The 11672-nt window shown below is 45.7% G+C and overlaps 4 protein-coding genes across 4 annotated transcripts; 3 read left to right on the plus strand and 1 right to left on the minus strand.

Annotated features, from left to right (window-relative positions):
• Window positions 1-305: 305 nt before the first annotated feature.
• LOC143273433 (histone H2B type 1-C/E/F/G/I) lies at window positions 306-767 on the minus strand. The gene has a single exon (XM_076573026.1). It carries the CDS (start codon window positions 724-726, stop codon window positions 346-348), a length of 381 nt encoding a protein of 126 aa, XP_076429141.1. The 5' UTR covers window positions 727-767; the 3' UTR covers window positions 306-345.
• A 253-nt stretch (window positions 768-1020) lies between these two features.
• Window positions 1021-1495, plus strand: LOC143273432 (histone H2A type 1-B). The gene has a single exon (XM_076573025.1). It carries the CDS (start codon window positions 1048-1050, stop codon window positions 1438-1440), a length of 393 nt encoding a protein of 130 aa, XP_076429140.1. The 5' UTR covers window positions 1021-1047; the 3' UTR covers window positions 1441-1495.
• Window positions 1496-2444: 949 nt separating this feature from the next.
• LOC102903868 (histone H3.1) lies at window positions 2445-2935 on the plus strand. The gene has a single exon (XM_006993158.4). It carries the CDS (start codon window positions 2464-2466, stop codon window positions 2872-2874), a length of 411 nt encoding a protein of 136 aa, XP_006993220.3. The 5' UTR covers window positions 2445-2463; the 3' UTR covers window positions 2875-2935.
• Window positions 2936-9474: 6539 nt separating this feature from the next.
• LOC143273434 (histone H4) lies at window positions 9475-9842 on the plus strand. Its single transcript, XM_076573027.1, has one exon. The coding sequence runs from the start codon at window positions 9518-9520 to the stop codon at window positions 9827-9829; it is 312 nt and encodes a 103-aa protein (XP_076429142.1). The 5' UTR covers window positions 9475-9517; the 3' UTR covers window positions 9830-9842.
• Window positions 9843-11672: the final 1830 nt, after the last annotated feature.

Raw genomic sequence — 11672 nt, forward strand, 5'->3', positions numbered from 1 at the left:
ATTGCTTATTGATACAACTCAGTTTGGGACTCTGATAGAGACCTTTGTAGTGTGCAGAATCTTGATGCTGGGCAGGAATTACCATGCCACACATGATTACCTCCCGACCTGGCCAACTTCATATGCACTCCATGAAAAACAAGGACTGAAGTCATCCAACTAAATTTACTGCCGAATTAGAAACTGAAATCGGCCACCAATAGCTACTCTAGGACATACTCTAAAAACCAGAAACATGTACTTACAAAGCTTTCCTTAAGACAAGTGGATTGAAGCATTACAACCATTCCATGACAACATGAGTGGCTCTGAAAAGAGCCTTTGGGTTGCGGTGAGGTCCGCCGCTCACTTGGAGCTGGTGTACTTGGTGACGGCCTTGGTGCCCTCGGACACGGCGTGCTTGGCCAGCTCCCCGGGCAGCAGCAGGCGCACGGCCGTCTGGATCTCCCGGGACGTGATGGTCGAGCGCTTGTTGTAGTGCGCCAGGCGCGACGCCTCGCCCGCGATGCGCTCGAAGATGTCGTTGACGAACGAGTTCATGATGCCCATGGCCTTGGACGAGATGCCCGTGTCGGGGTGCACCTGCTTCAGCACCTTGTACACGTACACCGAGTAGCTCTCCTTGCGGCTGCGCTTGCGCTTCTTGCCGTCCTTCTTCTGCGCCTTGGTCACGGCCTTCTTGGAGCCCTTCTTCGGGGCGGGAGCGGACTTCGCGGGCTCAGGCATATTGACAACTAAAGCAGGAAAAGAACAGAAAGTACTGTCTGGTATCCTTCTGGTGACTGGGCTTTTATAGACCTTCTATGCAAATAAGCGGTTCAAGAATAGTCAGCTATGATTTGAAAACCAGTTAGTGACACCATTATGCCAATTAGATCGTAGTATGTCTCCTCTCTTATTGGCTGGAGCGGTAAAGATAATTTCAACCAATCAAACTTCACGTTTTTCACTTCCATCTGCCTTTATAAGTACCTTCTGGTTGCTTTTCAGAAAGCAATTTTGCAAAGCATTTCTATTTCCTTTCTGTTCCTCTTACTCTGTTTTGCAATGTCTGGACGCGGCAAGCAGGGCGGCAAGGCTCGCGCCAAGGCCAAGACCCGCTCGTCCCGGGCCGGCCTGCAGTTCCCCGTGGGCCGCGTGCACCGGCTGCTCCGCAAGGGCAACTACTCGGAGCGGGTGGGCGCCGGCGCCCCGGTCTACCTGGCGGCCGTGCTGGAGTACCTGACGGCCGAGATCCTGGAGCTGGCTGGCAACGCGGCCCGCGACAACAAGAAGACGCGCATCATCCCGCGCCACCTGCAGCTGGCCATCCGCAACGACGAGGAGCTCAACAAGCTGCTGGGCCGCGTCACCATCGCGCAGGGCGGCGTCCTGCCCAACATCCAGGCGGTGCTGCTGCCCAAGAAGACCGAGAGCCACCACAAGGCCAAGGGGAAATAAGCAGCTTTTCACCACACTGAATTTTAATATAACAACAAAGGCTCTTTTCAGAGCCACCACTTTCTCTTTAAAAGAGCTTTTCTGCTGACTTTACCTGTTATTACAATATAGCGTTCCAGTTGCCCTGTCCAAGGCCCCTCTTATAGTAAGGAAGAACCTTAACTTAAATAATATATCCAATGAGATCCAAACAAGTTGCATGTAAATGTTAACATTCTGATAAAGCTTACTGCCTAAAAAGTTGAAACTTTTGAAGCTCTTTCCTGGGCACTTTTCATACTGGTTCCCCCCAAGGTGCCTATCAGTCGTTATGAGGACTCCTGTCAATTACACTGGTTATTGCAACATGGACTGCAACTAGAAGTTAAACAGCAATCTCCCCTTTGGAGTGTGCATTTTTACTTCCCCCAGCTGTTTTGTTTTTTTGTTTTTTTTTTTTGTTTTTTTGGATTCCTTCTACTTTTGTTTCTGGGAAAAGTGGTCCTTTATCCAAGTTAAAATCAGGCTTGAAAGTAGGGCCTCATTGTTAGTGCTCATATTAGAATGATAAGAAAGCCTTCTCATTCATGACAAAGTTCCCCTGAACATTTAAGTAAGATATTTTCATATGTACCTTTTGCCTCTACCTTTCCATAGGAAAAAAAAATCACATCACTTGACCAATTGCCTATCGCCGATGCCTTTCAAAAAATTAAGTTTCTGGCCCCCAATTTAAAAAACGTTATCAAGCATACAGCCCGTGTCCTTCTAATAAGTAATAATGATTTTGTAGGAAACTGGATAGTACATTATGTGAAAGCTGTAAGGACCTAAAAGTGGAAAGCCAGAACAAGGGAAAATATTTAAATGAATGGGGCGGGACCGGGAGAGCGATATGATCAGAGCTACCAACCAATACGGTCCCAGTCTCATGTTCCTGTGTGGTCCAATGAGAACGGGGCTCGCTCGCTTTATATATATGTACTCGGGCCCCGGTCCGTCAGGCTTCTTTCTGCCTGAGATTTCTGTCGCTCTCTTTTCAGTATGGCTCGCACCAAGCAGACAGCCCGCAAGTCCACCGGCGGCAAGGCCCCGCGCAAGCAGCTGGCCACCAAGGCCGCCCGCAAGAGCGCCCCGGCCACCGGCGGCGTGAAGAAGCCGCACCGCTACCGGCCCGGCACCGTGGCGCTGCGCGAGATCCGGCGCTACCAGAAGTCGACCGAGCTGCTGATCCGCAAGCTGCCGTTCCAGCGCCTGGTGCGCGAGATCGCGCAGGACTTCAAGACCGACCTGCGCTTCCAGAGCTCGGCCGTGATGGCGCTGCAGGAGGCCTGCGAGGCCTACCTGGTGGGTCTGTTCGAGGACACCAACCTGTGCGCCATCCACGCCAAGCGGGTCACCATCATGCCCAAGGACATCCAGCTGGCCCGCCGCATCCGCGGGGAGAGGGCGTAAGAAGGCTCGTGAGTGCAAGGCTGAACCCAAAGGCTCTTTTCAGAGCCACCCACATTTCCGTAAAAGAGTGTATACTGTTGACACCCCCAGTCTCCACTCAGCCCTCCATTAGCTGCTACTGATCTGTGGTCATCTCGGCACGTTATTAGGTCTGTAAAGAGTTGGATTTCAGACATCCAAATCTCCTGTCCTCTGCATGTTACTTGGCATTTGGAGTTGCCGTGCTTAGTCTCTATTGGGTTTACTTTTACTCAGGGTAGCCACACCTGTGTGCTTCAATTTCTTGATTCTTACTGGGCCTTTACGTTTCGTGGAGGCTTTGGAGCAAAGTTGTTAGATCTCTGCCCTTATGAATCTTTTGTACTCCTAAGTTGATGCACCTGTCCGAGCTCTATCTGCCAGCTCTGCTGCCTTTTTGAGCATGGCTTATCCAGGCCACACTAATTGAAATACCCAGTGGCTCTGTATGATGCTTAAGCTGGGAGGACTTGGGGGCCTTCCTTGTCTTGTGTGATAACTTGCTGAGCTGCCAGGGTGCAACCAGCCAGAATTAAGGGCAGTGCTTTCTGATAGGTTCCCAGCTCACTGTGGCTGCACTCATGTACAGTCTTAGAACTCTGAAATGGGTTATAACTCAGGCTAGTGACTGTCAGCATGGAGGCACACAGGTCATTCCTGTGAGGCAGGGCAATTGGAAGTTGGAGACCAGACTGGGCTATAAAGTGAATTCTAGACTTCGTCTGGGCTAGTTTCCTTGTCTCAAAAGTGAAAGAAAGAAAAAGATAGAGATGGCTTGTTAGGAGCACATGCTGCTCTTGCAAAGAACTCTTGTTTGCTGCCATGTCAGGTGAAAAATCGCCTGCAGTTCCCCCTCCTGAGGGATCCTATGCATCTGCTAGCCTGTGGCACCTGCACTCTATTGCACGTACCCACACACAGACACCTAAGTATACACAATTACAAATTTAAAAAAATTCAGGGGAGGTATGAAAATCCCGAGGAGGAACACTGATTGTTCTCTGGATTGCTGCAGTTTTGAGAGCTTCATGTTTGATTTCTCCAGTGTTAAAAAGTCCCACCCAAGCCATTGTGCTGCATATTGTTTGATCCACTTGACCCAAACAAAGGGTCACTCAGGGAGAAGAAAGCTCATCCCAAGGAATATTTATGTTCATCAGAAAAGCCTGTAGGCATGTCTATGACATTTTCCCCACTAATGATTGATGCGGGACAGCATAGCTCACTGTTGGTGGTGCCACCCTGGGCTCATGGTCATGGGCTTAGGCTGAGCAAGCCAGTAAGCAGCTTTCCTCCATGGTCTCTGCTTCTGCTTCTGTCTCCACATTCTTGTCTTGAATTCTGTTCCTGATTTCTCTCAAGGGCGGACTGTGATGGGGAAATGTGAGTCAAATAAACCCCTTCCTCCTCAAACTGGGTTTGGTCGTTGTTTTATCGAACGATACAAAGCAAACTAATACAGTCTTTATCAAAGTCCTGGAGTCTTCCACAGAGTCAAGAGGCAACTTATTGCTTAAAAAATTTCTGCTTGTGTATTTAATTGTGGGCTTTCCAGTCAATCACACATTCTAGGGTTTTCAGACCCCAAACCACCCCATCCCACCTCTTATCCACGCCTCCTTCCGCTGTCTAGTTAGATACAGGTGGTCATTCTATGGCTATCAGCCAGCCATGTTACATTAAGCTGCAGCGAGTCCAGGCACCCCTCATCCACTATGGGTGGATGAAGAAATCTGGAAGGAGGCATGGGTCTTGCTTTGTGTTTAAAAAAAGCAGGCTTTTCCATTAATTCCCCACAATCATTACAGTTACAGATACCCATTACTTCTTTCTGATATGAAAATTCTATTGGACCAGAATAATCATTTCATTGGTCTTTTGTTAACTGTAGGTTGGGTTTATTTTGGGGTTTCCAGTGTTCAAAGTCTTTTTTTTGGTAGGAAAATGAGAAATACAATGAACAGTTATCTTCAGAGATAGCTGGGATTGTTTGCACCGGCTGACTTCGAGAGATATGGGGAGGGCATGAAGTAGGAAAGAAAATGTTAAATTTTTTTAAAATGAAGATTTAATAAATGGCTCCTTTTAAATTGATTATTTGGAGGGAATTAGTTATTAAAATGTTCAAGTCTTTGGCTGTGCAGCTTGGCCATCTTGACGCAGGGGAGATAAACTTTGGCAAAGTTCTCAAGTAAGAGGATCTTGGAACATGAGAACATTTATATGTGTGTGTGTATATATATGTATATATATATACACACATATACATATATATTATAATATCATATAATGTATATGATTCATAACAACTTTGCTATATATTCAATACTTCATTTTATATTTAAGCAAGGAAATATGGCCAGGCATCATTTTGGCTGCCTATAACCTCAGTACTTCGAGGCAGAGGCAGGAGAATTGGGAATTCCAGGGCGGAACTGGATCCACAGTAAACTCGACACCTCGGCAGTCCTCACCGAAAAGGAAAGTAATGCGCTTACAGGGAATGCAATGTAGTTTGTGCTTCCTGTTGACCCGAGTCGCAGACAGCTTGATGGCAGAAGGTGACTTGGTATTCTTCACCCATTAAACTGTTCTTCTGCTTATTCTGAAGCAGGTGTAAGTGGTTGTCTCCCAGGAACTGTGAAGTGAAAACTTGTGGGAATAAAGTCTAAGGAACCAGGGTCTCACACTCATCTTTGACCCACCCAAATCATCAAGTAGTGCATTCCTTTGTGTAGTGCATCAAAACCAGACATTTAAACACAAGGACAACAAACAAAAGAAAAAAACAAAAAACAATGCAAATGGTTTCCATAAGACACCAGCTCAGTGTGTCTTCAGTACTGGCACAGTCCTTGCACGGTGTGGATGGAGCAGCACACCGTCTGTAGACTGGGACTGTGGCCAGGTGAGACGTCACAGTGATGGGCAGCGCGAGAGCAGGCTTTGGGCACAGCTCCCGAGAGTCCTTCCCATAGCATCATCCATCCATCCGGCTGAGCCATTCCCGTGGCATCTGAGGATGGACAAACACTGACGCTGCCCAGGGAACAATGAGTGAAGCTCCTTTCGATGAAATATTCTCCCAGGGAAATCTAGAAGATAACGATGATGCCTCAGACATTTCACATTTATTCACATTACAGGTTGAGGCGACTATTGACACAATGATGATTCTCACTTTAGTGCCATCTGTGCATAGAACCTCGTGACAGCAGATGAGATGAAAATGAGAAGATAAGGGGGAAGGCTGGCGGGGCGGGAGGAGGGAAGACCGGGATCTGTGATTAGTTTGTAACATGAAGAAAAATTTCTTAATAAAAAAAAAAAGAGGAGATAAAAAAAGAATACAAGCCATGAAGCAGAAAAGAACTTACCATGGCTTTTCTGTCACGAGTGGGAATTCAAGTTGGAAGACAAAGTCTGACTCCGAACTCCTCAAAGGGAGAAAAACAGAGAGCTGCTGGGAACGCCCAGTGGTTAGGAGCTCCTGCACACACCTGAGGGCCAGAGTTCGATCCCAGGACCCCACAGTACAAAGGAAAGAACCGACTGTGAAAAGTCGTTCTCTGTCCTCCACAGGCATACCATGACTTCCCTACTAATAAATAAAACAAATTAAAAAAAAATAAAATGAAAAGATAAGACGAAAGAAGAACAGCCAGAAAAGAACGCATTTACTGGGAACCATCATAATCTGACATGTCTGATATCTGGTTCCTGAAGGATGCTTGATGGGTGATGATTCTAGGAAATGACTTAGACCAGGGAGATGGTGGAGTTGGAAGATGATGGGAGCTTCACGGGGAAGGGAGGTGCAGGACGGCTAGTGTCCTGGTTGGTTTCTGTCAACTGATGTAAACTGTAGTTATCTGGCAAGAGGAGACTCAGTCGAGGAAACGCCTCTCGCACATTGCACACTGGCCTGGAGGCCATTTTCTTGACTAATGATTGATGTGGTAGGTTACTGCTCTCTGTGGGCGGTGCCAACATTGAGCCGCAGTCTTGGGTTGTGTGTGGAAGCAGGCCGAGTGAACCATGGGAAGCAAGCCAGTAAGCGATACTCACGTGTTCCTGACTTGAGTTCTTGACCTAACTTCTCTACTGATGGAGTGTGACCCAAGAGTTGTAACCTGAAATAATTTGAAGTTTCTTGTAATCATAGTCTTTATTACAGCAGAAGAGAGAAGATTTAAAAAATGAGAGTGATAGCGAGGACAGTCCTCTAAATGCAGGGAGCGACTCCACAGACTGATACGCTCCCTCTATCTTCAGAGAGGCTTTTCCACTCTGTTTTCTTTTTTTTTTTTTTTTTTTTTTTTTTTTTTTTTTTTTTTTTTTTTTTTTGGTTTTTCGAGACAGGGTTTCTCTGTGTAGCTTTGCGCCTTTCCTGGAGCTCACTTGGTAGCCCAGGCTGGCCTCGAACTCACAGAGATCCACCTGGCTCTGCCTCCCGAGTGCTGGGATTAAAGGCGTGCGCCACCACCGCCCGGCCCACTCTGTTTTCTAAGGTCACACTGAGATCATGTGGATATTCCTTTCTTCTTTGGAAAAAAAAAAAATGATGCCATCCTTTGATTACATGGCATTTCCGTTCTTGCTTTTGTTACCAGAAGCAATCTGTCATATTTGGTGAATTTCCACTAAATTCATCAGTCATTATTTAGGTTTTCCATCAATTGTGATTGTGCTGGGACCAGAGATAGCATGGTGAGAGAAGTTGGGAAGGCCTTGCCTCAAAGTTGAAAAATTAGCATATGAAAACAACAATAAACCCCGCAAGGTGGTATGGAGGAAGTTAGGAAAAAGTCTTTCAGTCCCTCACCACATCTGTCACACTTGAAGAAGGTCACTTTATAAAATCTTAAGTTGACCTGAAAAACACACCGTTTGGTGGAGATTTGGAATAGTAATGAGACATGCAATGAAGGAAGCTGTAAACCTGTTTGGAACAGCACAGTGAGAAAGCCCACGCTAAACAGATGATCCTAGAGCTATTTGTGAGATACAAACCCCAACTCTTTGTACAGTAGACCTCTGGGGGGTCTGCACTTTTTTTGTTCTGGTCTACTCCCTCTTAACAAACTGTCCTTGTTTTTGCTGTGATTGTGTGTATCTGCTCAAGTCTATTCCTGGACACAAAAATGTGGAATCCGTTGGGAAATACCCGTGTGTTGACCTAGGTAGATAATCCATTGTTCATTGTTCACAGCATCATTCTGCTTATGAGAAAATGAAGGAGTATGACATTTCCTATAGTCTCTTTTATGTTTCATAGATTTAAACAATTTTGACAACAGATTGATTCTTCCATACGAAATCAGAAGACAGAGCATTGCTTATCAAGGAATAGAAATGAAGAGATCCATATACTCATAAGACATATAAAAGGGACTATACAATTAGGGTAACAATCCTACATACCTCCCAGAACAGAGCGGGAGAGTCATAGTGACTCAGTCTCCTGGAGAAGCAAGGGCTGTGTCTCTGGCACTCCCCTGTCTATTTTGAGAAATTTCAAAGCTGATTAAATATGAATATCAATTCATACCTAGAGGTTATTCACCCCATGTCCTTACAGACATCTCTGCTTTATTAAGGATACTGACTTGATTTAATCTGTATAGGGTTTCACATCTATTCCTAGAAGGACTGAAACTTAGTTTTACTATTTTTCTTCAAAAATCCTGTAATAATAATCAAAGGACAAACATAATAGTAGTACCATTCATTTACAGTGACGCACTATCAGGAACATGATTTTCATTCCAACAAGCATGTGATGTTTCCTGGAAAACCATACATGCAGGAAATAAAGAGAGAAGCCCCCACGATCCTCATTCCCATATCCTTTGATTTCTATGTTTAAGTCAAGCAGAAGATTCTCACCTGTGGGATGAATATCCAGTACATCTTTTAATCTTTTAGACCTCAGGTCATGTAACCACCTGAGTTTTTACTTTCCCGGATCAGCCTGCGTTCCCCGTAGAAACTGTTCAGTAGAAACAGTCTTAGAACCTGATACATGTGTTCTTAAAACTGTACATAAAACCGCTTAGACGCAGTGGTTCTCAACCTCCCTAATGCTGAGACCTTTTAATAATAGTTCCCCATGTTGTGGTGGACCCGCCTCCCCCACCATGAAATTATTTTGATGCTTCTTCCCGACTCAGAGTTTAGAAGTTCCAGGCCAGCCTGGTCTACAGAGTGAGATCCAGGAAAGGCGCAAAGCTACAGAGAAACCCTGTCTCGAAAAACAAACAAAAAAAGGTTGAGAAGCACGGTGACGTGGAGAAATGATAATGTATTCCTATTTAGTGAAATGAGCAACAAACGCCAAACGTATTTGTTGGTAACATACATTGCCGCTATAGAAGGCTGAAACAACTGTACAGACACACGTAATACAATGTGTTACATTTTAACTCCTGGCTTTGTTAGCGTCTCAGGCCCCGCCTTGTCTGCCGCAGCCTTTCATAGGACAAACGCAGAGAAGGGCGGGAATTGAGTGCGGTTTCCGCCCCTGCCCTTCAGGTTTTCAAACAGGTCCGCCATGGTATTATAAAAGCCAGGAAGCGGGCCTGTTGCCGTCACTGTGGACCAAGCTTTCAGCTAGTTTTGCAGCATGTCTGGTCGCGGCAAAGGCGGGAAGGGTCTGGGCAAGGGTGGCGCCAAGCGCCACCGCAAAGTCCTGCGCGACAACATCCAGGGCATCACCAAGCCCGCCATCCGCCGCCTGGCCCGGCGCGGCGGCGTCAAGCGCATCTCCGGCCTCATCTACGAGGAGACCCGCGGGGTGCTGAAGGTCTTCCTGGAGAACGTGATCCGCGACGCCGTCACCTACACGGAGCACGCCAAGCGCAAGACCGTCACGGCCATGGACGTGGTCTACGCGCTCAAGCGCCAGGGACGCACGCTCTACGGCTTCGGCGGCTAAACTTGGTCCCTGTCTTTTCCCCCAAAGGCCCTTTTCAGGGCCACCCACCTTTTCACTTAAAAGGGTTGAAATACCTTTCATCGTGCTGTGAGGCTGCATTTGACCGGGGCTATTTAATTAATATACTTATTTAGGGGTTTATGGAATCGTGTCGTTTCGGTTAATTGCTTTGAGGTTGACGGTGCCATTTTCCCGTGAGTTTAGAAACGTCTTGTTTTCAGCATGCTTAACTGATACGGTCTGTATGCCAGGCTGGTTTCTAGATCACCCTGCCTCACCCACGGAGCACTTTCGCATGTGACCAACGCTGGCATTTTTCCTAGGCTGATTTCATGTAGATGAATGTAGTGCCCTGAGATTTTCACTTTTAAACATAGTTGAGTCCATTGTAATTGTAGAAAATGCTTCAAGTCTAAGCGCAAAACAATCTGTATTGTAACACCACGTAGGTTTTATAATGTTTCTGATACAATCTGTCTAGCCTAGCCTGGCTCCTAATTGGGCCAGAACTCAGGTTCTCAAGTGCTGGGCTGGTGTGAGAAAGCGTGCCTGAATTTTCCATTTCTTTAGCACGGTTTTTCTGTGCTAGGATTTTTTTTTTTAAGGACAATTACTTTTGTTAGAATTAGAAAAAGCAGCGCTGGCTGGGAAAGTGGCTCTAGAGTCGCTCAGAGGATTCTAGGATTTGGTTGCCAGCACCCACGTGGTGGCTTTCAACTGTAACTCCAGTTCCAGGAAATCTGACTTCAGAGCAGGCACCAGGCATGCATGTGCTGGACTTAGAGGTTCAAAGTTGCAGAAAAAGTGTACTTAGGTGCTGGTCAGCAGATGAAAGAGACAGAAAAAGAAGAAAAATTGTAGTTTCAGGAAGTGGGTAGATCCAGTAAAGCTTTATCGCTGCTCATCTTGAAGGAATTATGCTAGGGAGTGAAGTTTGGGAATGAAAAGTACAGTATCTCATTAAAGGAAAAATAGTCCATATATCTCTAGCATGGCTTATGGTTAAACTACCTAGGGGTGGTCCCAGGAATGTTAGATTTTCAACTGGGCCAGAGATTCTATTCTCTTGACAAGGAATACCCTCATACCACCACACACCCCATAATGGGCCTTTATTGTAACTCAAAATATATACCTATATAATACGTGTGTGCGTGTATAAACGATTTTATGTGTATGAGTATTTTATCAATAGTAGTTTCTGGGAGGGCATGAAGGCATGGGGAGCGGTGCTGGGGATGTAGCTCAAGGCATAGTGTTTGCTCAGCCAGGCCCAGGATTCTAACTCCAGTACTGCATAAAAGCAGACCCGGTGGTTTATCCTTTAATCTCAGCACTCAGAAGGCAGAGACTAGGGGTCAAAGTTCAAGGCCATTCTCTGTTCAAGGCCCATGCTATCCTGTCTCAAAACCAAACCACACCATACCAAACCAAATGAAACCAAACTAAACCAAATGAAACCGAATTAAAACAAACCCTCTCATCAGTCCAGTCTTGGAAACCCAAAGAACTCAAACTTGTTAGTTTCCTGCTTAGGAGCTTTCTATAACTTCTTAATCTGTAATATAAACATCATAGTTTGACATATAAATCTTCCCCTTAAGGAAAATTCCACATGGTCCAGGGCTTTATTAACTTTGATCTGAATATCAGATGTTTCCAAAATACCACCAGAGAAGGAACATCAGTGTACCCTAAGAATTTAAAAAATTATTACTTTTTATTTGTGTGTGTATTATTCACCTTTACTGGAGTTCCAGGGATCAAACTCAGATAATCAGGGTCACAGGTCACTAGATTTAGCTGTCCTGCCAACCCTTCCCTTCGGGAACTTATTTTAAAA

Source organism: Peromyscus maniculatus, chromosome 5 (assembly GCF_049852395.1).
Source record: "Peromyscus maniculatus bairdii isolate BWxNUB_F1_BW_parent chromosome 5, HU_Pman_BW_mat_3.1, whole genome shotgun sequence".
Classification (NCBI taxonomy): Eukaryota; Metazoa; Chordata; class Mammalia; order Rodentia; family Cricetidae; genus Peromyscus; species Peromyscus maniculatus.

What these genes read in the sequence shown, in the direction of transcription:
- LOC143273434 (XM_076573027.1), top strand. Translation starts at nt 9,518, where the DNA reads ATGTCTGGTCGCGGCAAAGGCGGGAAGGGTCTGGGCAAGGGTGGCGCC.
- LOC143273433 (XM_076573026.1), bottom strand. Translation starts at nt 726, where the DNA reads ATGCCTGAGCCCGCGAAGTCCGCTCCCGCCCCGAAGAAGGGCTCCAAG.
- LOC143273432 (XM_076573025.1), top strand. Translation starts at nt 1,048, where the DNA reads ATGTCTGGACGCGGCAAGCAGGGCGGCAAGGCTCGCGCCAAGGCCAAG.
- LOC102903868 (XM_006993158.4), top strand. Translation starts at nt 2,464, where the DNA reads ATGGCTCGCACCAAGCAGACAGCCCGCAAGTCCACCGGCGGCAAGGCC.